At 41.5% G+C, this 27,751-nt stretch overlaps 1 protein-coding gene across 5 annotated transcripts in view; it reads right to left on the bottom strand.

The window, feature by feature from the left end:
* The window catches only part of SP100 (SP100 nuclear antigen), a 97,904-nt gene that overhangs the window by 5,596 nt on the left and 64,557 nt on the right, over positions 1 to 27,751 (bottom strand). For 3 of the 5 annotated variants that reach the window (XR_013762688.1, XM_079132617.1, XM_079132616.1), the window contains exons 16-21: positions 14,294 to 14,364; positions 10,024 to 10,071; positions 8,687 to 8,791; positions 6,431 to 6,573; positions 5,054 to 5,092; positions 2,316 to 2,360 (exon numbers count right to left, since the gene is read on the bottom strand). Coding sequence is in view for 4 of the 5 variants with exons in the window: in XM_079132617.1 (XP_078988743.1) it covers positions 2,316 to 2,360; positions 5,054 to 5,092; positions 6,431 to 6,573; positions 8,687 to 8,791; positions 10,024 to 10,071; positions 14,294 to 14,364 (451 nt within the window). In the remaining variant the exon portion in view is untranslated. Of the gene's footprint in view, positions 1 to 2,315; positions 2,361 to 5,053; positions 5,093 to 6,430; positions 6,574 to 8,686; positions 8,792 to 10,023; positions 10,072 to 14,293; positions 14,369 to 27,751 lie in introns of all 5 variants that reach the window. The other 2 variants (XM_079132619.1, XM_079132618.1) reach the window with 2 other exon arrangements.

Genomic DNA, 27,751 nt, shown 5'->3' with positions numbered 1-27,751 from the left:
CTTCATCTTCCTCAGCACCCACCACGCACTCAGAAGCCTGGAAGAGAACCCTGATGCCTCCCAGTCTCCATCTCAGGTACAAGTCCCATACTTGGAGTTTCATGGTATAGGAAGCCTGCAGAATCAAGTCTTTCTTTCTTTCTTTCTTTCTTTCTTTCTTTCTTTCTTTCTTTCTTTCTTTCTTTCTTTCTTTCTTTCTTTCTTTCTTTCTTTCTTTCTTCCTTCCTTCCTTCCTTCCTTCCTTCCTTCCTTCCTTCCTTCCTTCCTTCCTTCCTCCCTCCCTCCCTCCCTCCTTCCCTCTTTCTCTCTCTCTCTCTTTCTTTTTTCTTCTTTCTTTCTTTTTGTTATGATAATGATAGAATCCAGGGCCTAGAGTGTGCCAGGCAAGTGCTCTACCATTAAGTTGCATCCCTGCCCCTATCTTTAATCTTTTTAGCAAGAAAATTATGTTCTTTTGTTGAGCAATGGTTTCTGACCTGCTGTAGAATAGAATTGCCAGGAAGTTTTTAAAAAAAATTTAGGGCTGGGGGTGTGGCTCAGTGGTAGAGTACTGGACTAGTACATGAAAGTCTCTGGGTTAGATCCCCAGCAACACACACACACGTTTAGATGGCCTGGGGCTCCATGACCAGAGATTTCAATTCAGAGCATCCGGGTTGGTGGTCGGGACCACATGCTTCAAATGTCTCCAACTGGTTCTATTTGAGTCATCAGGTGAGACCTCTGTCTGAAGCAGTGGTCTCTGGACTGGCGGCAACAGCATCACCTAGACTTGTTAGAGATGCACATTCTTGGGTTCCTCCACCCAGGTGCTGAATCAGGGCCCAGCATGCGACCCAGCCAGCTGTGGCCTGTAGAACTCCAGTGGATCTCACGTGCCCTACAGATGGAGCATCCCCAATCCACAGCCACTCACAACGGGGGCTGTGCTAGGAAACTACCAGGGGAACTTTGGAAAGTCTCCATTCTTGGGCAGCACATTAAACCAATGACATTAGAATCTTGGGGGTGACCCCCACCCCCACCCCCGTGATTGCCATGTGCAGCCAAGGTCCAGAGCCCATGTTCTAAAAGGTTTTCTTCTGGGCAAGGGCTGGGGAGTCCTAGGTAATAGCATTGTGATCAGTCTACATGTTTGGCAGAGGAAAGGGCATGAAGAAGAGCGAGGACATCCTCCCTGCAGCACTGTCTTCTTATCTTCACAGAGGCTTGACCGTGGGCTACGAAAACCATGACCTGCTGTCAGACAAGTTTTCCAGACTCCAGAGATGAGAGCTCTTCAACCACGGAAAGGTCCCTGCTCCAGTGGAGGAACACAGCAGCGTGGGTGAGCCTAGATCTTGCCAAGGCAGTGCATTTGCCAGCAAACCAGAGGGCACAGCAACCCCCTTTTCATCCCTCTCTGTTGGTGTCCTGTGTCAGTTCAGCTGCACAGCATTCTATAACGACAGGTGCCCCCATAGTTGTGCAAAAAGCCGACCTACCTAAAAGGTACATCTTATTGGCATGAGAAGAATCCCCGTGTGATTTGGCTTAGAAAGAGGAGTCATCTATAATTTTGGGAGGTTCTAAAGCAGGCAGTGTTATGGCAAACAGAAAATGGACAGGACCCATGGGATCAGAATAATTTGCACATTATTAAGCACCAGACAAGCAGTTTGAATAAAAGTGCCCTGTGATTTGCTAAGTGGTGATGGTTTCAGTTCTAACCAGCTATAGTACCTCCTGATGGCTCCTTTGAGACTGGCCACAGGGGTTCCAAGAGGGACCTACTTGCTTGTGTGCATTTCTATGCAGGACTAAGGACAGGGTTCAGGTCCACACCTTGAACTTGCCAGTTGGGCCCAGCCTGCTCACTCAGGATGATGCTGAAGGCCATCTTGAGCTCTGACTGCATCTGAGTAGATGTTGCATATTTTCCTTTCCATCCCCCCGCCTTCTTGAAGGTGCCGTTTCCTCTCACACTTGCTACACCCCCTCATCTTCAGGTCAGACCTGTCCTTTCCCACTCAAGCTCTACCCCTAGAGACCCCAGTGGTCTAGTGCTCAGCCTCCCATACCCACTTTTGAGGGGAGATGAGGGCACCAGAAGTTTTCCATTTAAACAGATGGAAAGGATGCTTTCGATGGAGACGCCCAGCCTCAGTCCCATGTTCCTGGCTGGGGGACACACCAGATATTCTTTGTTCATTACACACAGCAACATACTCCAACAGAGAGTAAGCACATTTTAAGGAGAAGCAGACACGATACAGGACATGTACCTGGGCAAAGGTCTGGGCTGTGCTGGGATAGAGCTGGGAATTGGTACTTACATAGGGGTCAACTAAGACATTGTTGTGAGACTCCAGTGCTTTCTTCTGAAAGAGAGAAAGTTGGAGTGAAAATATTGAATGTGATGTTTTACTAACCACATAGTTGAATAGACTTCTTTATTTAAGGGATTTAGGCCATATCCCTCCATTTGCTTTGTTTTGTACCTGATTTATGGGATATTTACATAACTCAAGAATGAGAACACAGTAAATTATGTGTCAGTGATAATTTGGTCCAGTGACAATTCCCCTTCCTGGCTCCAAGACTCAAGGTGAGTTTTTGTGAAGTAGTGCAGGGAATCTGGCGCTCCTTTCCAGGTTGCTCCTGCTTGGAACCTCAAGCATTTTCCATATATCACTAGGTGTCATCCCACCCGGGGGAGCTGCAATGAGAATCAGGCTGAGGACTCATCCTTCAAGGCCGGCACTGACCGCAGGGCCCAGAGTCCTGGAGACCATGCAGGTATTCCACAGAAGGACTCTATTTCCTCCCGCAGCTCTCCAGGAGAACAGTCCTGAAGATAGAATGTGTCCAAGGTCCCCAGGGCTGCATCTCTTCTTCCTGAAGAGAAGGCCTTTCCACTTCTCCGGAAACCTCAGAGCTGGTTGGGTATCTGTGAAATGACTTGTCGTCCTTCCAATCTGGAGCAATGGCGACCTCGACATTTGCCTTCAGCCTGGAGCGGAGAGGCCATGGGCAGAGCACCCAATGTGAAGCAATGACTGAAGAGGGGACCATCTCACTGCCCCTCTGAGTGGCCTGGAATCTGCCCCCCACTGGATTAGTTATTCCCTCAGGAGGACACAGTCCTTGAGGCCAGCTGTCTGGGCCCCCTGACTGCCTTTGGCCCAGCACATTGCCTGGCATCTAGTATTGCTCCACAGGTGACTGGTGCATGAATTCTCAAGAGCATGAACAAATGAACATGGTTATAACTCAGGAGAAGAGGCTTCTTAGTAGCCACTAAGTGATCATCTTGGACTTTTATGTCTTATCAACCCAAAGCGTCTTAGCTATCACCAGCAGGTTGAAACAGGAAATGTATGAGTAGAGAAGATGCCAACAGTAGCACCTGCTGCGTGGTGCAGAGAGTGACACAAGCATCAGAAGCCAAGGGCGGTAGAAGGAAGGCCCTTGGAGACAGAAGCGATGTGGAGGGATCCACTCAACTAATTGTCCCAGACTGAGTTACCCTTGGCTCTCTCAGGCTGGGTAGACAAGTTCAGTCATAATAAATAGATCAAATAATGTCTCTTTCTCCAGAAAACCCAGTCACTGAGTCACTAGGATACAGAACCTAGTCACTGAGTCTGTAGTCATGAAGCCAGTGGAGCAAATGTTCCAGAAGTCAGCCTTGTGGAGACTGAATGCTTGCTGCGGCAGAGATATACAAGGCCACCCATGACGGGGGCTAGGGAGGTGGGAGTTCTTCCATCTCCTTGCTTCACCAGGTTCTCTGGTACATCCAGCCTCAGAGAGGCCATGGGCCTTCCCCAGAGTTCGCACAGCAAGCAAACTCCTGCTCGAACTCCACGGACTACTTCCAGGGAAGAAGAATTCACCTTTATGGGTTGAAATGAGGTCTGCACAGCCCTTCTGGCAGGGTCAAAGCGCCTCTCCACAAAGGACAAGGTTTTCCATGTCCGCAGCTATAGTAGTCCATATCGTCTTACTATAACAAAAAGTCCAAGTCTGCTTTTCTAATAAAGAAAAGAGGTTCTGGGAATTTAAGAGCCTGCATCTGATGATGACCTTGCTGCGGCATCCAAAGGTGGTGCAGGACATCACATGGCCAAAGACGGGGAGTGCCTATGTGTGTATATCATCTGCTCTCTCTCTCCCTGTTCTTATAAAGCCACCTGTACTCAATCCTGCAGGCCCCACCCTGGTGATCTTATCCAATCCTAATCACTTTCTAAGAGTCCCTTCTCTAGACACCACAGTTGGATTCAGTTTCTGTCCTCTTAATACCTCACAATGGGGATTAAATTTCAATACTTGAGCCCTTGGGGAACACACTCAAATGACATCCAAACACAACAGCAGAGTTGCAGGATACTTCTGCCTTCAATCACTATATTCTCAAGTATGTCATAAAGGAAGAAAATTCTCTTGAAGAAGCATGTGTGTGTGTGTGTGTGTGTGTGTGTGTGTGTGTGTGTGTGTGTGTGTGTGTGAGAGGAAAGACAGAACAGAAAGGGAATCTGGTTTCTGCTTCCCTGGTGACATACATTCCAAGGGGAAGTTTATAATAGATCACCTGGAGTGATCATGGGATGTATCTCAGGAAACTTTTGCTCCATTCTTATTTCATTAAAGATACAGTCCCCAAACAACAAAAAACAGTGCTTAAGATGAGATTGCAGAAACAATGGCCATTAGAAGTATTGTTTGGTACATTTCTAATTATGTTTGTTTTTCCAATTCCAGCCCTGTTTTTTCATGTTTAATCCTAATATGGCACTCAGACCTTTTACTCACATACATGTACAAGGTTAGCTTTGCTTTATTGTCTATTTTTAAGGGTTGTTCCCACCTCCATTCATCTTACATGTTCTAATGCTCACAGAAGTTCTAGCCTCTTAGGCCGAGAAATGTTTGAAAACCGCAACCACAACAACACCCTTTAAAAGTCAGATTTTATCATTACGGATCAATTTAAAACCTATAAGGTACAGAGATGGAAAATCAACAATTTGATAGTAGAGACATTGGCAGGAGGTCATGGGATAATCACCTTTTTTCTTGTTACTGGTGGGTTTGGTAGATGCCCTTTCTGAAAGAGAGAAAAGATCAATCAACGATTTGATGGTCCTTGTTTTTGATTTGTGAGCTTGGTATTTCTGACTGCCTTCCAGATATTTCTGCCTGGGTGTCCCACTGTCCACTCAAATTCAGGGTGTTTTGGTGGAGGTTTTTTCCCACGCTTTCCCAGTGATTGAGGGAGGGGTTAGCCTCCTTCTTCTGGCCACACAACCTCTACAACCAGCCCGATGACTGTTGAGCCTCATTGCTTCCAACTTCTCGACACACACAGGAGCAGGATTTCGGGCCCACCTCTTCCCGTTTCTGGATTGCCCCTTTCTACACTGTTCTTGTCAGAGCTGATCTCCTTGAAGACCAGGCTCTGTGCAAACTTTTCTGTGGAAGTGTCCGCGACCTCAGAGCTTTCTAGAAATGACCATTCCATCCCCCAACTACCGTAGCTGTCCCTGCTGGTGCCTCTTGTTATAGCAGCCGCACACCACAGTCCTGCTCTCGTCGTGCGACCCTATCCTGGCTAAGGGCTCACAGGTCGGATGCCCCTGTAGCTTTATATGTTGCTCATTAAATATTTGCTGAGAGAAGACCTTTTCCTTTTTGTTAGAGTGCTACAAGGAAGGGCCACCTGGGATGATGCAGAGTAGGCAGAGTCGAAAGATGTGTTCATCTGCAAGACCTGTCCCTGTTTCCTCCTGATGTAAAGAGGAAAAGTTATCTGAAAGTGCACTCTATTTATGTTCGTTTTTCAAGAGTAAATTTGAGGGGACTGGACTGTCTTGTTCACTGGTGGAGTGTGTGTCTTCCTTCCTCAAAGGCCCTGGTTTTGATTTCCAGCACCAAACACACACACACACACACACACACACACACACACACACACACACCACACAAAGATTGTTAAAGAATCAATTTGAGGTGGCTTAGCAAAAGAAATATTGTTGAAATATTCCATAACCCAGGAACCACCCACACAGATGCATTATTTTCGGGTATGTTATTGTATGATGCTACTTTTAACATTGACCTTCAAACTTCAAGGACTCTTTCCCGCCTCCAATTTAAGTGACTTTCACGTGACCAGATCTCACAGTTAATGAGGGGCAGAGTCCCAGCCACAATTTGCCACCCTGCCTTCAAGGATATGAGCAACTGTGCTGAGAGGACTGGGCTGTAACATAACCAGCCAGGCTACCACCTGAGGGGCACATCAGTAAGAGCACAGGAGCCAAGACCCGAGTAAGGGGAATCACGACGGATTTCGGGACACCCATCTGGAAACTCTGCTGAAGCCTGGTGTTGATGTGGTGGACCGTGCAGCTGAATCTTGATGGCACCATCCATCACAGAATACCTTTATCAGATCTCTGAGGGGCCATCCGTAGCAGCGCACGCTTAGCTTCCAGTTCTTGGACGCTGCGCGGTTTCCTTGGATCTCAAACTCTCTGGGGGTGAACCACTTTCCGTCCTTGGTCTTTATACTTTCCATCTGGATTCCTGCAAGACCAAGGCAAGCTGAGCTCCTGGCTGGGAAACGCTGCAGCGGACCTCCCTTCACCCTGGGCCTGGGGCTGATTTTGGTCTCAGGAAACGGATCCCTCTCAGGTGTCAGGGGCCCTACATCCAGCCTGGAAGGCAAGGACAGAGGGGGACCCCCAATCCTGCCATGCGTGTGCCTTTCTTTGACCTTCGTGCAATGAGAAGGAGAATAATTGCCACCAACACTACCTTCTTAAAGTATTTTGTTCTATCAAAAAAGTAAAAAAAGGAATGTTCTTAATTAATGAGCAAGATTCTTTCTCCTCCTTTCTCTGCACCTCAGGACGGAACCATCCTGGGTTTCAGAAAGTCAGAGGAAGACCCAAAGCCACCTGCTGGGTTCCTGTGAACCCAGGTGTCATGTTGAAGTTGTCACTACAGCCACATCTGCCTCATCCTGTGTAATGCTGTTCTTCCCACTAATGACAACCGATTATATCTCATATTTTGAATTCATGGCTTTGATGTTAAAAGTAATTATGGAAGTGTTATGAAGGGAAAAGCTAAATTACCCATAGGCAGCAGTAAAGTCCCAGCAAACATTTGTGCTTGGTACCCACAGAACTATATTGTGGGAGGGAGGATCAATCATGGGAGATGAACATTGGTGCTACACTTTAATAATTATAATTGGCAAAGTATTTCTGCCTGTTATCTCTTTTTTCCCTCTTAATAATATGGTGAGGAAAATTTTTTTATTCTCATGTTGTAGAGGAGGAAGCTCAGGGTCAGAGAGACTGACCATGCCTTGTTGCCATCCATGCCTTCCTGCAAATGATACAGATACTGTCTGCCATGGTTGGCGGAGACACATTTTAAGTGTGTCTCCCAAGGATTCAGGTGTTGAAGACCTGGTCCTTAATGTGGTGATGTCAGAGATGGTGAGACCTCTGGGAGGTGAGGCTGCTGGGAGGCCCTTAGGGTATTGAGGCCACTGCCTGGGAGGACTTAAAGTAGTTGTTATGGGACCCCAATCATGCTCTGGTTTCCCATCTTGCCATGTGATCTCTTTCCCAACTAGAGGCTCCCATTAAGATGCCATCTACAATTAGGCCATCACCAAGGGCCAAACACATGAGGCTGTCAGATCTTGAACTTTCAGAGTCTAAAACTGTGTGCTTAAATAAACCTCTTTTCCTTATAAACTATCCTGCCTTGGGTATTTCATTATAGTAATGAAAAATGAACTAATACACTGTTGGTACAGCTGAAGATTGAATGCAGGTCTTCTTCTAAGTTCTGTGCTCTTCCTGCTTAAAGTTGAACAAATGTTACGGGAAACAGGCCTGTGAAGGTTGATGTTGAATTTCTCTGATGTGTACATTTTCCACCAGGTGTTGAAATGTTAGTCATTATACAGGGTGCTGGATGGGCATCCTGTGGGCTTTTTCCATGGGTGATAGGGGAGATGACTTGGTAGAATCATGTTTTATGAATTTTAAAAGTGTGAAAATGCCATGTTACCACAGCCTGTCTCAGATGTTGTGCAGTACAGACTTAATATCACAGAAGATCCTTCTCTTCTTAGAAAGGCTTACTTGCAAGTTTGACCCTTGGTTGGTGTCTGGGAACAGGCATTGTGGAAGCAATTCTGCCATTCCCAGGACTGAAAAGGGTGACTCACCAGGTCTAAACTGTCCAAGCAACATGGTTCATGTAGAAAACCTGTTTTCCTTCTGGGAGTTGGAATTTTGGAATGTGCTAGGTGGAGGGTGCCTATGAAATTTACCTCTGGGAAAAAATTCCAGACTCTTAGGCTCAGGCCAGCTGCCCCGGTAGAAGATGCTTCACCTGTGTTGTCACAGTTTGTTGGTGGGAAATGAAGGGCACCCTGTGTGACTCCCCCAAGGAGGGACTCTTGGAAGCTTGCCTTGACTTCCTCTGGGTTTTGCCCAAATGCCTCTTTTCTTCACTGGCTTCACTTTTGTCCTTCCACTTAATAAACCCAGGGGTGGAATGACAACCTGAGCGCTGGAGTCCTCCTGGTGGGTCACCAAACCTGGAGCTGAACCCAGAGACCCCAACACTGGTGCCTATTTCCTGAATGAAAATTGAAGACCATGAAACTCACCTTTCTTGAATTTCTTTGTATATAGAGTCCCCTTCGCCTTACCACAGGTCACAGGAAGTTTGGGAAGGTTGAAATTCACATTGTTTTCTCTGGGAATTCTTGGACCTGGAAAGAAGTCATTTAAAAAAAAAAAAAATTCATCTTCCTCTAATCCTGTGCACTCTGTCTCCCCAACCATCTTGAGGTCCCTCTTTCATAACTCAAAATGTGTTGGATTTCTCCCACAAAGTAGTTGTCAAGGTCCTTCCTTTATGGCAGAGTAGATGCCCAAAGAGACTGTCATCCTCCACTCCCACCTTCTGAATTACTACAGGAAACCTTGTGAGACAGAAGCTGGGCCCACAAACTTGCTGACCACAACTCTAACGCACAGTGACTTTCCTCCTGATGTCTTGGAGGTATATTTCTAATCATATTATGGCTTCAAAGTTCTATATACGGAAAAAATAACTCAAATTTTAGCCTAGTCTCCCGCATTTAAGGCATCACCTGGAGAACACAGCAGGATGGCAAAGGGCACCTAATGGGGTGGCCTCTGTCTGTCTCTCTGCCCTCTGCTCTGCTCCACTTATCCTTCACTTGGGTTTCCTCAGTGGCTCAGGGTGGGGGCTCTAGAAGAAAATTCAAATTGCTCAGGGAGACCTACAGTCCACACTTGGGGTCACTGAAGGTTTGAATCCACTGGCACCAGTATTAAAGGTCTTAAAATGAACTTCCGCCTTTCCAGCCAAGATTTGGGAGATCCATCAAACACACAGCCAGGACTTCTCTCTGGGATGGGGATAGTGGGCTGTCCCTGGTTTTTCCTGAGTCATTTCAGAGATACAGACTATCAGAGTTGGGGTAGCCCTAGTAGGGCCCTTGATCTAATTTACCAAACACACCTTCCCACATCTTTACAAATGAGGAAACGGAGTCCTCAAATGGTACATGACAGGCCAAAGCCACACAGTCAAAGAAGTCTAGGAGTTAGAACGTGGGTCTCATATTACCTTCTGTGCAGTCTACAAGGCAAGAGAAGGGTCCACTGAGTGTCATGCCAATCATACATTTTACGTTTCTTCTTTATATTTCTCTCCTCAAATGTTATTGGCATAGTGAAAGGAGATGCAGGCGGGTGGGGGGCAGCCTGGGGTCTCTCAGATCAACTGACTGAGTGATGGAAGGTGAGTGCACACCAATCTGTCTTGTGGGTGAAACTGACCACCAGCAAAGATCCTGGCATGGGCATGGGCTCCACAAGCCAAGGAGGGAAATTGATTTGTCACTCAGAACAGAGTATAGAATAAGAATTTAGTTGTTCAATTATTAAAAGTCTTTGAATCGCATCTTTTTACCTCTTTTTCTGCCTCTTTTCAAGGGTCTAGAGTTGTTTCTTTTTCTCCCTGAGAAAGATGACAAGCAGCATGAGTCTCACTTGTTTATAACATTGCATCACAAATAACAGTATTTTACAAAAATGCCATTTAAATGTAATTTTACAAGAGACTGTCTAGTACTTAAAGAAAAACATCAAATGCCAAGATCAGAAGTCAGGACCCTTTCTCTGTAAAGGTACAGATAGATGGTAAATATTTAACGTTTCATGGTCCATGATCTCCATTGCAACTCCTTGATTCTGGAGTTGTGTCAGGAAAGCATTCATGGACAATATGTAAATGAAAGAATGTGAATTTATTTAAATAAACATTATTACAAACATCTGGAGTGCTGGATTTGCCCTGCAGGCCAGAGTTTGCTGACACTTGCCTACACTTAGTTATAAAAGTAATGCTGCCAGGTGTGGTGACACTCATCTCTAATCCCAGTGTTTGGGAGTCTGAGGCAGGAGGATTGTGAGTTCAAAGCAAACCTCAGCAATTTAATGAGGTCCTAAGCAATTGTGAGTGATCCTGTCTAAAATGATATATTAAAAAAGGGCTAGGGATGTAGCTCAGTGGTTAAGTGTCCCTGGGTTCGATTTCTGCTACCAATAAAATAAAATAGAAAGTAAAAGTAATACTTCCCTGAGATTCACCTTGTGTTTCTTTATTAGTATCCACAGTTCATCTCAAACACACATGAAACACTGTTTTATGTTGTTTCCCAAGCAGGGTGAGAACAGTAATAAAGTAGACCTTTGCCCCTACTAACTCCTTAGAACAAATCTACTGAACAGGTACTAAAACTATCCTCACTTTAAAGATGAGGAAACTGATGCTCAGAGATTTGAAAAACCAAATTAAATAAAGATAGTGAAGATTTCCTTTGGGAAAGTGAGAAAAAACAGCCATTCAAGGTCTTGGGAAGACCTCAAGGCAGACTTTACCAGTCACATGCCCAAACTTAAACCTGAAAGATTTTTCTACTGAAAATGCTAGAGAAAATGGCCAGGGACTTCAAAATTAAGCCAGTGGAGGGCTGTTCAAGGGGTAATTTGTAGAAATCAAGGCTCAAAGTCTAAGAGTTGTAGAACTGAAGATAGCACAAAAAAATTGACCTAAAAGATATCTCAGAAGAATGTAGAATCTGATTTTATGTGTTGACCTGATGTGCAAAAAAAAAAAAAAAAAAAAAAAAAAAAGAAAAAGAAAATAAATAAAGAAAGAAAAATTGAGTCACTCCATATGCATGTTTAGGTCTGTATCATTCAGATGCATGTGGCTGTTAAAGTCAGGGACACGAGTGACTGCTCGCACTTCCTCAAAGCCTGTGCCTGTATTCTATGTCCTTGGCTGTCATTGTGGGGTACTGATTTGGGCACTATAGACCTTGGAGAAAAACCTCCTTCATACACAATCATAAATATTCTTTCCTATGAGCAGATTGTGACCAGATTAGGCTGGAAAGAGGTCTTTCCTTCAATCTTGCACAAGGAAGCCTTGGGGTGGATGTTATGTTTTATTTTCTGAGCCTTTGTCATAAGAGTTACCCAGAGGCTTTGTTTTTTCAAACCTCATCAAGATAAAAAATGGCCTCAGATGACATTTATGGATAACTCACATCCCAAAATCAAGTTTGTCTTGTCTCATAAGGCATCACCCTTAGGAACTTAATTAAGATATTACAGAAAAATACTGAGTGAGAGATCAGTAACCTTGAATGAAAGAATAACCAACTTGGCTGTTGATACTAAAGGTTTTTAAGAAGAACAAATAAAATGGGAAAATTGGGGTCCTCAAGGAGGTAGATGAACCTTTTTTAACACTCCTTGATTGTGCCTCAGAATCAATCGCTCTCATTTGATCAGTTTCAAAGAATATGATTGGGCCAAATGTGATAGTTCCTGTGGTGGCCAGAGGTGAAAGGTCATCCACATAGGTGTGGTTCTCTGTAGGACTCTCTCCCTGTCACTCATGATGCTGCAGCAACACCCAGTTCTTCCTCTCTGTTTCTCCACCCCTGGTTCCATGAGATGACACCTGATCTCTGTCTGCTCTCTCCTTTCCCATCAGGTGGCCAGACTGGAGCTCCAGCCTTGAATGCAAACTGGATCTTTCCCGCAACAGCAATTATTAGCCTGCATGTATTTTCTTCCTCTTAGTCTCTCTTTGTTTAAATCCTTCTGGGGCTAGTGGGTTGGCTAATCTCTAAGTCAAAACCTATCAAGGGCAAACAACAAGGGCAGGGAAACAAAAGATTACTGTGCTCCCTCTTAGTTTTTGGCATGGAGGAATGTGGACAGAAGACCAGATTGTATGTGATAAAGTGCTGCAGAACTTGACTTGACAATGGACCTTTATGTGTTAGCTTGCTCTAGTACCTTCTTACTATCTTATAGTCAGGAAGGAAAACACCTGGACAAAGTAGGATTTAAATGTTCTTGTGTCTTCCAGTCATAATAACCATTTTATTATTACTATAACTACTACCAGTACTACTACTACTACTATTGTTAAAACTCTATGTCAACTTTTAAAAATAACAATGGAAATAACAGGAAAAAACTATAAGTTATTAAAATAATTTTGTTGATAGATAGGACTAATAATTCTGAGCAGATGATAGGATGTTTTGGTTACTCTTGTTTTCTCTGAGTTCCAACAGATGTCTCAGGATCCAGGAAAGGTGCAGTGGGAACCCAGCACTCCTAAATCCTAGAGCAGAGTGCTAGTCTAACCCTGTTTCACAGCCTGGTTCTGCCAGCATCAGCCTTCCCCACCCCCAGGTCTTATGAAAGAGCCTACATTTCTTTGGAGAGAGTTGTCAGACACCTCCTTCATGTCAAGTGAGAAGTCTTTAAGACATTACTGCATCTGGCCAAGGGGATGTCAGGGAAGTAGACATGATTGGACTCACTCCTAAGAATTGTAAGGGTGAAAGTTATGGCTAGAGGAGTCAGTAGTGGCTGAGGACTGGGCTGAGGGTTTACAAAGGAATCAGGGAAGAAAAGTGATTCCTATGACCTGGTGGAGACCCTGTAGATGGGAGCAGGACTAGAGAGTTTTGAGAAGTACTCTGCCCAAAGTAACTGCAGCAGAGGTGTGGACCTTCTAGAAGGACCATTCAACACTTTAATTTTAAAGCAAGTTGGTCACGATAAAGCATGGACAGGCAGTAAAAACACTGCTTTTGTTATACTAGTGAGAAATTTATAACCATCTATGTATTTATATTTATAAACATGTATCCATATGTTTCTATATACATATATCTATTTGTATACATATTATATATATAAATACACACACACACATACACACACAAATATATATACATATCCAAAGAAAGTTACTTTTAGACTGGCTGAATCACAATGGAGTGACCTAGAAGTCAGACAGATAAATGTCTGTCTTCTTTGTTTCTTTCATTATCCCTTTGCTGCAGCTTTCTCTTGGCTGAAAGAGAAGCTCAGTAGAGTTGTAGAATCATCGGCAATCATTGCACAGGGAGAAAGGGGGCTTTGCATCTTGGAACCTCTATAGATGGGGTGGAAGTGGAAAGACTGAGGATCTGGTTCAGTAGAAACAGATGTGAAGATGTGCAGGTCAGGATGACGAGTTGCTGTTTCCACCCTTCCAGCCAGCAACCTTGGGGAACCTTGGAAGACACTCCACAGGGGCTCCATGTTCCCAGCTTGCCCGAGAGGCAGCTGTCCATGGTGCTTGCCGGGGTGGTGGGAGATTCACAAGTGCAGCCACATACGAACTTGGAACTTGGATGAGCCTTGGAGGGCAGCCAGTCTGACTCCTATTTTTAGGAGTAAACTCAGGCAGAGGGGTGAAGTGACAGACCCAAGTCTACACAATTACCACAGGGTGTCAGGGAAGTGGGGAATGGCTACATCACTTGTGAGTTACAGGTGTGTGTGTATGCATGCGTGCGTGTGTGTGTGTGTGTGTGTGTGTGTGTGATGGCTATTTTGAGCCTCTGAAGTTATCAGCTCAGCAAAGTTATCAGCTCGGTGAGAAGGCTTGGGGGAGGGGTGACAGATTCAACACTAAGGTTTTGTTCATAGTGCTATATCTTTCCTTCTCTGACACATTTTGGAAATTGATAGTATCTTATCCATTTCTTAACAGCACATCTACATAAAGCAGTGAGTGAAAGAAAGAGGTTTGCTACTAAAAATCAAAATAAAGCATGAGAATTTAAATGTTTCTTGAAAATATTTTCTTTTTTTCTTACCTTTTGGCCAACCACTTTTCCTTAGCGGGGCCTTCCTCTGAGTTGAGAGGAATCTGGGTATCTCTCTGTTTCTTCCTGAGAAAAAAGAAAAATGTAACAACAGATATTGTCAAAAAGTTGCATTGTATATAATAGTGTTTTTCAAAAATTCTACTTTAGGGTAATTTTTCAAGTGCCTAATACTTAATGAAGGATACATAGTCCATAGCCTTGCAATCACTAAGCCTGTAACAGTGACCTAGGTTCATCCTAGACTCCTTTTTCTTTACCTTGACATTGATCCTAATTAATTTATTCCCACATTAATTTAAAAAATGACAGAATTTCATTTATATACCAAAGAACAGTGTGAGAATAATAATAATAATAATAATAATAATATCTAACATTAAGGGATTATTATAATGCTAGATCTTAATACAAGATCTTTATTTTTATTTATATGTTTATTTCTTGGCGCCAGGGATTGAACCCACTGAGCCATATCCCCAGCCCTATTAATTTTTTTTTTTTTGAGAAATAAACACTAAGTTGCTTAGGGTCTTGCTATATTGCTGAGGCTGGCCTTGAACTTGGGATCCTCCTGCCTCTGTCTCCTGAGCCACTGGGATTACAGGTGGGCACAACCAAGAGAGAGAGAGAGAGAGAGAGAGAGAGAGAGAGAGAGAAAGAGAGAAAATTTTAACCCCCATTACCAATAAAGAAACTTAAGCATACAAAAATTTTAAAACAAAGTGAAACATTGTAGATTTCCTTCGATTGAGAGGCAGATCAATGGTAGCAACATAAGAATCTGGGTTGTCCAGACCCAGAGAAAGGAGGGTGAGCTACACATATGAGACACTGGCCATCATCTTAGCCCTGGATGAAGGATTTGGGCTGAAAACAAAATGAAAGTCAACAAAGACCTTATTTACATGGGTTTGGGCAAATAGTTAGCATCTAAGAAACTAATCAAAAGGACATCACCCCAGAGGTATTGTAGAGATAAATGTTAAAGTACTAGAAAACCTTAAGGTTAAAGACAGCAAAAAAGGGTTCACTGAAACCCTGTCTCAGGGAAACAGACTTTTGGATTCAGTAGTTAGTGGAGTGTGCGTGGAAAGACAGGTGTGTGCAGGCACATCTCATGGTGCTGTAATCCCTCTTCCTCTCTCCTGGTTCAGCTGTGAACACCTTAGGTGAACATAGACATTCTCTCTCTCTCTCTTTCTCTCCCTCTTTTTATTTCTCTGTGTCTTTCTCTAGTACTGCTGTTCTCATCTTTCACCAAAATATGTTGAGGTCAAACATATTAAAGACATACAAATTGTCTGGTTCAGTTGACCCCAGGTCTCCTCATTAAGAGATTTAGGGCTTAAGACCTGCCAATCCCATAGAGCACCTAGACTTTCCTTTATAGTTGTTCCTACTACATTTTCTTGCTCAAATGCAATTAAGTACATAGTGCCATTGATTGACACCCTACACTTGCTATAGACGTGAGTTAAGTGCTCCCCTCTCCTCAAGTGAAAAGGCTTTATCTTCAAGGTAAATAGCCTGCATCTCCAGGAATTTGGAGGAGCAGAAATATTTACAGACTCAACCCTGGGACATCTACAGGGAGACCATGCTAGGAGCCAGCCACAGGCCCACTGACAGTAGAGCTGTGAAGAAGCACAGTTCTCATGGGCCTCCTGGGGAAAGGAGAAGTTCAGTTAGTTCTTCTCGAAAGATACTCTGTCCAGGAAGATCACTTTGATGGTGACCCCAGCAGGAGTGTGGATCTCCACAGCCAGTTGAAGTTTCTGCATTAAAGGAACTTCAATTGAAAACTTTCCTCTAAATTGGATCTCTAAAGAACTAAAAATGAATGTGGCCCATTCATCTACCATGTCTGGGAGACATCAAGGATTTATCAAAAAAAGGGCCATAGAAACCAGTAGAAGCTCAAAGGAAAAATCTTAGACTTGGATAAGTATAAATTTGGATGTGATGAACATGATAAAGATAGGGATGGAGATGAAAATAATAGAGATATTAGAAGTAATGGAAAGAAAACAAAATACATTCAAAGATGCTTTAACTCTAGAGAAAAAAAGCCCTGCCACCACCACCTATAAATACACTAGAAGTTATTTTATCTGATGCAAATAATGAGCAAAAAAAAAAAAAAAAATGAAGCATGAGAAAGAAACATAAATGGAATGAGGGAGAGAAGGAGAAAGGAAGAGACAAGAAAAGGAGGAATGTCCTAGAAACAAAGAGCTATATACTATGCTGCAGAGAATAGAGCATCACACATCTTCTTCCTCCAACACCCACGCACAACATGGTGTGTGCTCTGAGTCTGGTTTAAGTAACTGTTTCCCAGGCTTAGATTCAATATGGTTCCAGGGCTCTAGCTTCTGCTTCGATGATTTCAGTTCCCACTGACTGTTCCTTCTTCCTCCACCATGCTGCATCCATTAGTTACTATACACCTTCCAAAACTTTCTCCTCTCCTCTCATTTCCTAATCAGGGATGGCACATCTCCGGCCATGTAATTCTGTGCTGCAACCCAGGTTCCAGCTCACACTCATGCCAAAGTTCTCAGAGGTCGAGAAGGCTTAATTCGAACCAATGGAGAGTCTGTTTTCCTCATTTGAAGGAACCACTGACTTTGGATGCAAACATGAAGGGTAAGTAGGCAGGTTGCTACTCGTCACCTACAATCATTCTCTTTCTTCCAAAAGAAGAGAGTTATGGCTGCACTTGTGGCTGCCTGGTGAGAGATTACATTCTCAACCTCACTTTCAGCAAGCTCTGGCCATGTGACCAAGTTTTGGCTGATGGGATTTGAGTAGAAGATTTCTTTCCAAGAAACAAATAGAGGTTCTCCTGTTCCCTTCTCCCATTCCCACTGGTTGGGGGACAGCAACAACTAGGTCAGCCTCGTTGGACCCAGGAATGGTAACCACATGTCAAGAAAGGCAGATTCTTCCTACCGCCCACCCCTGAACTGTTAGATGAAAGAGATACACATTGTTTGGCTTAAGCCTGCATTTGGGGATCTCCTTGTTGCATTTACAGCCTGTATTATAAATAACCCAACAGTTATGCAGTTGTCATGGCTCAGAGGAGACTTAGGGGCTGCAGCAAAGGTGGTAACTGGAAGAAAGATCAGGGCTACTAAAAGTTCAAAAGAGTGAATGCTAACATGTCTTCTTAGCTTTTTGGAGATGGTTTACTGTATGATATCGCCTTTGCCCTTCAAACAGAAAAAAGAGAAAATAAGTCTTTAGAGCTATAAACAGAGCTTTACAAGTTTTATATGTCAGTAACTTTCAAGTATTTTACTTTTAGTCTTCATTCCACTAAGCTTTTGTGAGGCTAAATTCCCAGCTACAAATACCCCAGCTTGGTTGTCATCCCACAGACAAAATTACCACAATGATTTACTCTTTTTTAAAAAAAACATACTCACATGAGGTTTTAACACTCATCATAAAGAAAAATTTTGCATGTTGCTAAACACCATGCAGAAGCTGACAACAGAAGAGGAATGTCAAACAAATACACATGAGATTTCAGACAATGCCAGCACACTTACTGGAATTGAAAATCCAGAGTTATAATTCATATTTAGAGCATGCAGAAATTCAGAAATAAGCAGAATAAAAAACTCATCAGAGCAATGAAGTCAACTTTAGGAGGAAAATAAAGGAGAAGGGACAATTCAGAAATTAAAAAGGACCTAGCTTATAGAATTCAGAAAAGGAAACAAGGATGTTTAATAACAATTAAGAAAAATTAGTGAAAAGAAAAGAGTAAGCAGAAGACCATAAAGAAATCAATGGCATTTCTGAAGGGGGAAAAAAAATAGAATAAATACTTGATGAGAGTCAAGTAAAAGGTATCACATGGAATGTATGTATCACAAGCACATGTATTTTCAACTTGTAGCAGAGATGTGCTACAGACAGTCAATGCTGAGACATATTCCAGAAAATTGATCACACTTCAAAGTTTCAGGAAGAACTGAATGAGCAGCCTAGGCAAAAAGATCAAGGGAGGGGATCTTATCAACAACAGAATTTTCCACAGTAACACTTAATGCCATAGAAAAGTGGACAAAAATCGACAAGATATTTCTAGAAATAATGGGCAAATTGTTTTCCATGTATAATTAGCATAGATAACTAATTTCAAACCAGAGAATCCTGGGAATGTTGTTCCTTTGATCCATTTTTGAGAAAATCACATAGATCAGTAAAGCAAGGCAGCACTGGAAGAACGTTGGCAAAAGGACTAAAATATAAGGAGTGGGGTGATGGCCTAGAATGTTTTCATCTGATGAAATAGAAATATTACAATAATAATAATATCACCAGCAAACAATGTGAGCAGGGGAAATGGGCGGTGGAGCAAGTTTCTTATTTACAGCTAGGAGTCAAAGGGTATTATCTGGACAAAACCAAGAGTAACCGTGAAGCATTTTTAACAGCTGAAAGGCAATAATTATGGTCTAGAATTGAATGGGTGAGAAGAGATGAACAACATGCTGATTTTACAGATCTGGGTGGGAAACTAATGGGTACCATGTAGAAGAGAGAACCAAGCGTGTCATAAAAAGGCAGATCTAAGAGTAGAGACAAGAGCAGAAACAATCCTTCAATATCAAATGTATGTGCTCCTACCAGAGCAAGTAGAGGAAACGGAGGGTCTCAACCATCGTCCCTTTCTAGGCAAAGATCTGAAAGTGGCTCACATTCCTTCTTTTCTTGTACCACTGGCCAGAACTTAGCCACAAGGCCAGAGGCGACTGTAAGAAAGGCAGCAAAGTAGAGTCTCTGCTCAGTGGCCATGTGTCCAGTGGAACAAAAGGCAAACCTTCTTAAGTATCTGAGTAGATGCCAAACCCACACACAATTCATACAGAATGCAGAGTGATAATGCTTCAAAAGTCCCAAAGCACATCTATGAACACACGACCAGTGTGACTCCACATCATGTACAACCACAAGAATGGAAGTTCTACTCCATGCATGTATGACATGTCAGAATGCATCCTACTGCCATGTATTACTAAAAAGAACAAAACAACAACAAGTCCAGAACCCTAGAATTCATATCATAATTCAATGGGACCAACACAAGATCAAGTATCTTGGTGTCAATAAGAGCAAATGTGCTTAACTCATTTTAAAAAGAAAATTTCAGTTTGAATTACAAAATTAAAACCAACCTTTCACTAAATACAAGAGACTTAAACATATATTTAAAAATAATGAAAATAAATATGCAGGCAACAATACATTGAGCATATCTCCACAAGAAATTGGGCTTATGGCTCAAAGAAAGTGTAATTCAGGCCAAAAAGTGTTAAGCAAGGAGAAATCATAGGAGGCACAAAAAGAAACAGAAATATACTATTAGAAGGCTTCAATTTCATTTCCTTAAGCCCATAAGACATCACTGGACAAGACAGAGAAGACTATGAAAGACCCAAGTCACACATTTAACAAGGCAGATGTGATCCCTACGCAAGGAACTCTATAGACAGAAAATAGAGCACATGCACTTTCTTCCCCTCCTCTTACATGTCTCCTGAGACAAATCCAAACTCTAGGATGTCTAGAAAATAATAATATTGGAGACACTACCTTTAAGAACCTATTGAAGATTGTTAATAGAGTGCCTTAAATAATTAGTGATAAAAATGACAGCCATTGAATTAAGCACTTGCCTCAGAAAGGTTAGAAAATATACAAGATATTAGATGATATAATTATATACTCAGAAACCTCCAAAGAAGCAATTAATAATATAACAAGAAGAAAAATCAGAAGATTTCAAAATTATGAATAGCTTTCATATATAGGAGTGGTGACCAGTTAAAAGATATACTGGAAGTAAAGACTGCATTTACAGCAGCAGCAACAAACCTCAGACTAGACAGAAAGACTGCACCATGCATAGGAAGCACCGCTGAAGGCGGGAAGGGTCTGAGCAGGTGGGCCACCTTGCTGTGATCTTGATAGGTAGTCTCAGCATCACAAGGACACTGAGATGACCTGTGAGATCTACAGAACCCTGACAAACCACTTCCCCCAACTCCTGTCTCTCCAGCCGGTGGCCTCCACTGTCATTCTGTAAAGGATGGGTGGAGTCCTGTCTTAGGTCTTTGCAGTGAATGATTCTGCCTTGCTCCATGGCTTAGTCCCTCACCTCATTAAGATCTCATACATAGTCTGGTATGAGGTCCTCCTTATCCCCATGCCTAAAACAAAATGTTTTTATCACTCTATGCCTGCATTCCTCTTTTCCTTTATAGTATTGTCATCGTGTAAAATACTATGTGTTGAGTAAGGAATGTGGCTCAGTGGTAGAGGGCCTGCCTAGCATGCCGGAGGCCCTTGGTTTGATCCCCAGCACTACAAAAACATAAAATATTACATATTTATATGTGTATTTTCTACATATCCACAATTGGAATGTAAGGTTGATGAGATATTTGTTCATAGCTTTATCTCCATTGAGCGTCTTTGGAATATTTGTTGAATGAATAAATGAAGGTTCTAAAAAGGAAAGGATAAATAGTGAGATTGCTCATGTTCATGAATAAGAAGACTCAATACTTTAGAAACATCGATTCTCCATTCCATGTGATTTTGATAAAAATTAAACAGGGCTTTTAAGGGTCAGCAAAATGATATTAAAACTCATGAGGAAAGAGAAAGTGGCCATAAGAGTCAAAACAATTTTGAAAAAGAAAACAGTTTGGAGAATATTAAGATATTAAATACAATTAGAGTCCTTAATAGAGTATGATATGTATTGACACAGAATAGAGTAATGGATCAGGTTTGAAAGCCCAAAAAACAAATCTGTCTGTCTGTCTATCTGTCTATCTATCTATCTATCTATCTATCTATCTATCTATCTATCTATCTATCTATCTATATTCTACCTCTGAGCTACAACCCAAGCTCAATACCTATATGGCTGCTTGATGTAGGCCATGTGTGATGCTACATACCATTGAAGAAGCAGGGACAATTGGTTGCCCATGTTGGGAAAAAATTAGGCCCCTACCTTATGTCACACTAAAAAGAAATCAATTCCAAAAGGACTAAATATCTAAGTGAGAAAATAAATAAGCATGTCTTAGTCTTGTACTCTCAAAAGCAGATCTTGTTTGGTAAGTTGACTTTTGAAATAATCCCAAGGAGCAGCAGTGAGGAACACGGAAGTGGAAAGTGAAGGAAAGCCAATTTGTTTCATCACCCATGTGGCCGACTTATCCTCAGTCTTGCTGGGAACCTTCTGAGAACTACAAATAATGGCTCTCAGAGGAGCTGGGGATGTAGCTCCATGGTAGAGCACTGGCCTAACATGCAAGAAGAAAAGTAAAGAATGACCTTCACACTGTCCGTCTGGGTCTGACTTTATTGATCAAGACACCCAGTAAAGTAGGAAAGGTAGAAAAGCTCTCAGGGAACAACACTTAGACCATGATTTCTTAAATAAGATTGGAAAGCATAATCATAAGGGATAATATAGACAGATAAACACTAAGAAATCATCCTCCGTACATCAAAAGCAAGATAAATGAGGTGAAAGACAGAAAAAAAGGGAGATGTAAAATAGTGTGGAGGAGTTTTAAGAAATGAAGATCAGGCAAGGTCTCTCTGAGGAGGACACTCTGGAGCTAAAACATGAACAAGGAGCCAACTGCCCCAGGGAAGAGCATTTTATTTATCAACAGAGGCTTTGAGGCAGAAAATTGCTTGGTGTGTTAAAGGAAGGCCAGAGTGGTAACCGGGGTGGGGGGTGATAAGATTTATAAGGTGATCAGGTCTGCTTATGTAATGGCAGGGAATTTAAACTTTTTTCTTGATTCAACTGGAAACCATTGAGAGGGTATAGGCAGTTGGGTGGCAGGTTGTTGAGTGAATTATACATAGGTAAGAAGAGGAGCGGGCTCATGGTGGGGAGGACTCTGGTTTTCCACATGCGAGATAATGGCACTTAACCTGGGGGAGGGGCAAGGAGATAAAGAGTGAGAAAACGTGAACTATAGTTTTGAAACTTGATGAGGGATTGAATGTGGAGGGTTAGGAAAAGGGGGAAAGCAGCACATGCCCTACATTTTTTTTTGGCTCCAGCAACTGAAGATATGTATCATTTACTGAGATGAGGATAACTAGATGGCGGATGATAGGTTTGCAAGTAAAAATCAGGAAGTCTGTTGAGCATGCAAAATTTGAGACACCTGTAAAATTCAAGTGGATATTTGGAGAAGAAGTTGAATTTATGACTTGGAAGTTCAAAATAAAAAAAGGGGGAAATATAATTGGCAGTCATTAACATGAAATTTAAAGAACAAGATGGTTATAATGGAGAGAGTATTGTAGAGATGGGAAAGAACCTGGGTCTTCCTATCATGTAGACATCAGCAAGTTGAGCCAACAAACGGCCAGAGAGGACTGTTAGACACTAAGAGATTTTGGGTCCCAGAGGATGAAAGAAGAAAGTGCATTTTTACCCACACGACTTGAAGGGACTATGTTCCCTAGTCACCTGATCATGGTGATGCCAAGGCCTGCCAGATGTTAGAAGGCAAAAGGCAGACAACAACCCCAGCCCTTAAGACCATGATCAGGTAACCAGCACAAGCCACACCAGCTTCATCCTCTTGACTGGAGAACCAGCTTTCTGAGGCCCCAAGCTCCTGGGAGAAGGTCTGTCTCCCCTCACACTATTACCCTCCACACCTGCTGCCTTCCTTCTGCCTCACTTGTGAGACCAAGTAGGGTCACTCACCTATGGCCATTCTGTACATTCATCCTTGGAAGAAGCCCACTGAGACTATGCAGTCTAGACGCAACCTCGCCCCGCAATGAGATCTGCAGAGATCTCATTAGACTGCAGCATTGATTTCTATATCATTATCTATGACAGAGAATGTAGATAATGATGTAGAAAATGGATAACAATAGAGAAATAGATAATGTGGTGAAAAATCACCAGTTTTCTAGTGCGGTAGTTTCCTGACACTTCTGATACATCTTTTTATATTTTCGTTTGTTTTTAAGTGTGTATTTTGTACAATCATATATTTGGATTAAACTTCCACAAACTGGTAGAATTAATTTATTCATGAAAATATTTCATCCAATAGCTATTTATTGGGCACTTATAGCAAATTAACTCCAGGAGCTGAGGATAAAGTTGTGAACAACATAAGGTTCTTACTACATGGAGTTTACATTCTGGTGGGGAGACAAATAATGAAGAAATAAATACATAAGATGACAGAGTGCTATAATGAAAAATAAATCCAAATGAAGGGATCAGAGAGTGGTGGATGAGGCTCTGTGTGTGTGTGTGTGTGTGTGTGTGTGTGCGCGTGTGCACGCGCACTAATTTATATAGGAGGACTGGAGAAGAATCTCTAATAAGTTAACTTTTGAGCAGAGATTTGAAGGAGGTGAGAGAGTAATTAATAGATCCTGTCCTGCATTGGTCAAGATGCCCAGATCATGCCCCTAGGAAAACCATTATAGACTCTGAGTTTACCACCTTATCCTGTGGAAGTAAAGGTCACTGTGACTTGCTCTGCCATGTCTGCAGGCTGACCTGTGGTGACATCTTCTGTGACCAGTGAGACGCTAACCAGTCTTCAGTGTGAACATAAGCTTGAACAAAAGCTTCTGAAGTCTTGGCCTCTCCGCTGAAGACTTTCAAACCTGTTTGGGGAATGCTCTGGTCCTCCCAATTTGGCTCTTCCTTCAGTATCACCAAATTATCTGTCTTATACCAGTAACGATGGGCAATTTTGAAGACCATCTTCACCCCAAAACAGGTACTTTAAATGGAGACCGAGTTTTGGCAATCTTTGGAATATATGTGGTCTGATTTTCCAGGAAAGGAAAGTTGTGGAAGTGTCGAGAATGTGAAATGGGAATAGGACAATAAAGAGGGAGGTGTAACGAGGCCCATAGGAAACTACATTTTGAAAGTTCATCAGTATTTGGAGAAAAAAGAAAGAGTGTAGAAAGTATTTTAATGATGCCAGAAATAATAATTAGCCTATAAATATCTGTGATGATTATAAAATATTATATGATACAGTATTAAAAACATAATAATCATCCTCCCACTTGAATACTGAAATAGTTGTTCACATTCTGTTTTTAGATGAAGACAAGAAAGGAAATGTAAAAATAAAAAGATAAGGGGTCTCAGGCTGGTCCAGATTTAAGCAGCAAGAATGGGGGCCATAGCATAAAAATCTACCTACATCCTTAACTCCTATTTTTAGGTAAAATCCTTTTCAGGCCTTTCTCTTTTTCTGCCAATAAAATTGAGCTCTATGGATCTCCTTTTCTTATAAGACTAACAAATTTCTAGAGACTGATTTTTAAGTCTATGTAACAAATAAAAAGAATTCCAGAAAGAGATGAAAGAAAAATCTCTCAACACAGTTGTAGAAGGAGAGAGAACTTCTGCACCATAAAACTAATAGGATCTGATTCAATGAAGTTTGGGAGAAGTTTTGTAAGAGTCTTCTTCTCTGGTAAAATATAGGAACATGTGTCTACTTATAATTATTATCAGGCTGGGGCTGCAGCTCAGTGGTAGAGCACTTGCCTCAAACGTGTGAGGCACTGGGTTCGATCCTCAGCACCACATAAAAATAAATAAATAAATAATTATTATAAGTTCATTCTGTCCTCTGTTAATATAAATTTGTCATTGAAAGAGTTATTTGAATGTGTACAGTGATGTTCTTCCAAGTTAGAATTATTGACATTTCTGATGAAACCAATTTCCAAAGGAATCTGTAATTCTGATTCATCATGTTACCTGATAGTTTGGAATCATACTATTGTAAGTTACATCTGGATCCCTAAACTGCATAAATATTGTAAGATTTTATATCAAGTCAGGGACTTTCTGATTCCCTCACATGTGAGTAGGTAATAAAATGACTGGATTTTCTATTTAAATTAAGATTTCGAGAGTCTTGTCCTATTTAACTTCATTTTGGTTATTATACAGATGGAAAAATATATGTGTGGTAACATTTATATAATATACACAAAAGAGCAGGAGTTATTTTAAGAAATTTCTTATTGAAAGAATATTAAGTAAATATGAATAAATGGGGAAAAGTATGTCTCATTCCCAAGTTAATCTGCATTTCTAAGGTCAATGCATTTCTAATTAGAGGTTCTGGTGGATTTGTGAAGGGGTGGGGGAAGATTTCTTGAAGTTAATCTAAAATTCACCTCCAGTAAGACATCAGGACGGTTCTGAGTTCCTCTTTCTCTTCTCTAGTGCCTTCTGTTACAAAAGAAAAACTAATATATGAATTGTTAAAGGCACTCTGTGGTCTAAGCAGCAACTTAGATCACAGTGCAATAGTGTAGGCAGTATTATTTAAATTCCCAGCTCACAGATACACAAAGAGGTGAATCCCTCTTTGTGGATTGTAGACAAGACGAAAAATGATCAAGTGTTTCACAAATATAGCACAGAATTTTTAAAATCTTGAGGTAAAAGTGGCTATTGTAAATATGATATGAAACTCAGAAACCAGAGAAAAAGGCTGATAAATTTGACTAGCAAATTCTTAACCTTCTCTAGGATAAAAGATTCCATTAACAAGCCTAAAAGAAAAACAATGAATTGTACAAACTATTAGCAACACACATGACAAAGATTTCGTGTCTATGACTTAGGAGCCTGTCCATGATCATTCAGCACTGGAAGAAAACAAACCAACAGCATCTACAGAAAAGAGATCTGGGAAGTGATCAAGAGCAAATAAAATGAACAAAATGAAGAGCAAAAAAATGAACTTCCTGTTTAGGAAGTCAGTCCTAAGCCAACATGGGGGAGATCAGGGCCTACTTTTTCTTCTATTAGGTGCAGGTCTTGGTTCTAGTGCCTAAGTCTTTGATCCACTTTGGGTTGAGTTTGTGCAGGATGAGAGACAGGAGTTTAATTTCATTCTGCTGCATATGGATTTTCAGTTTTCCCAGACCCATTTGTTGAAGAGGCTGTCTTTTCTCCAATGTATGTTTATGGCATCTTTGTCTAGTATGAGATAACTGTATTTATGTGGGTTTGTCTGTCTTCTATTCTGTACCATTGGTCTACCTGTCTATTTTGGTGCCAGTGCCATGCTGTTTTTGTTATGCTCTGTAGAATAGGTTAAGGTCTGGTAATGTGATGCCTCCTGCTTCACTATTCTTGTTAAGAATTGCTTTGGCTATTCTGGGTCTCTTATTTAATGGGATGGATTCAAAGTAAAAAGCTTCTTCTCAGCAAGGGAAACAATCAATAACATGAAGAGAAAGGCTACAGAATAGGAGAAAATCTTTACCACACATACCTCAGATAGAGCACTAATCTCCAGGATATGTAAAGAACTCAAAATAAATAACCCAATCAATAAATGGGCTAAGGACCTGAACAGACACTTCACAGAAGAAGAAATATGAATGGTTAATAAATATATGAAAAAATGTTCAACATCTCTAGCAATTAGAGAAATGCAAATCAAAACGACTCTAAGATTTCATCTCACTCCAGTCAGAATGGCAATTATCACCAATACAAGCAACATTAAGTGTTGGCAAGGATGTGGGGAAAAAGGCACACTCATACATTGCTGGTGGGACTGCAAATTAGTGAAGCCACTCTGGAAAGCAGTATGAAAGCACTCAGAAAACTTGGAATGGACCCACCATTTGACCCAGCTATCCCGTTCCTCGGTTTATACCCAAAGGACTTAAAATCAGCATACTACAGTGAGGCAGTCACATCAATGTTTATAGCAGCTTAATTCAAAATAGTTAAGCTATGGAATCAACCTAGGTGCCCTTCAACAGATGAATAAAGAAAATGTGATATATATATAAAATATATATTATATATGTATATATATTATATATATTTATATATATTATATATATTATATATCTACATATATGTATATAAAATACACACATGCAATGGAATATTACTCAACCTTAAATAAGAATGAAATTACAGCATTTTCAGGTAAGTGGATAGAGCTGGAGAATACCATGCTAAGTGAAATAAGCCAATCCCCAAACCCAAAGGCTGAATGTTTTCTCTGACAGGAGCATGCTGATCCACAATGGGGTTGGGGAGCTAGGGGAAGAACGGAGGAACTCTGGATTGAGCAGAGGGGAGTGAGGGTAGGGGAGAGGGTGTGAGGGTGGGAAGAATGGTGGAATGAGACAGACATCATTACATGTATGTACATCATTACATGTATGTAATCATACATATGTACATGTATGACTGCACAACTGGTGTGACTACATTGTGTAGTCAGAGGAATGAGAAGTTGTGCTCCATTTGTGTACAATATGTCAAGTGCATTCATGTATAACTTATTAGAACAAATTAAAAAACAAATAAAATAAATTTTAAAAAGAGCAAATGAAAAATTC

This window comes from Sciurus vulgaris (assembly GCF_902686455.1).
Source record: "Sciurus vulgaris genome assembly, chromosome: 3".
Lineage (NCBI taxonomy): Eukaryota > Metazoa > Chordata > Mammalia > Rodentia > Sciuridae > Sciurus > Sciurus vulgaris.
This window is presented reverse-complemented; position numbering and strand designations above follow the sequence as displayed.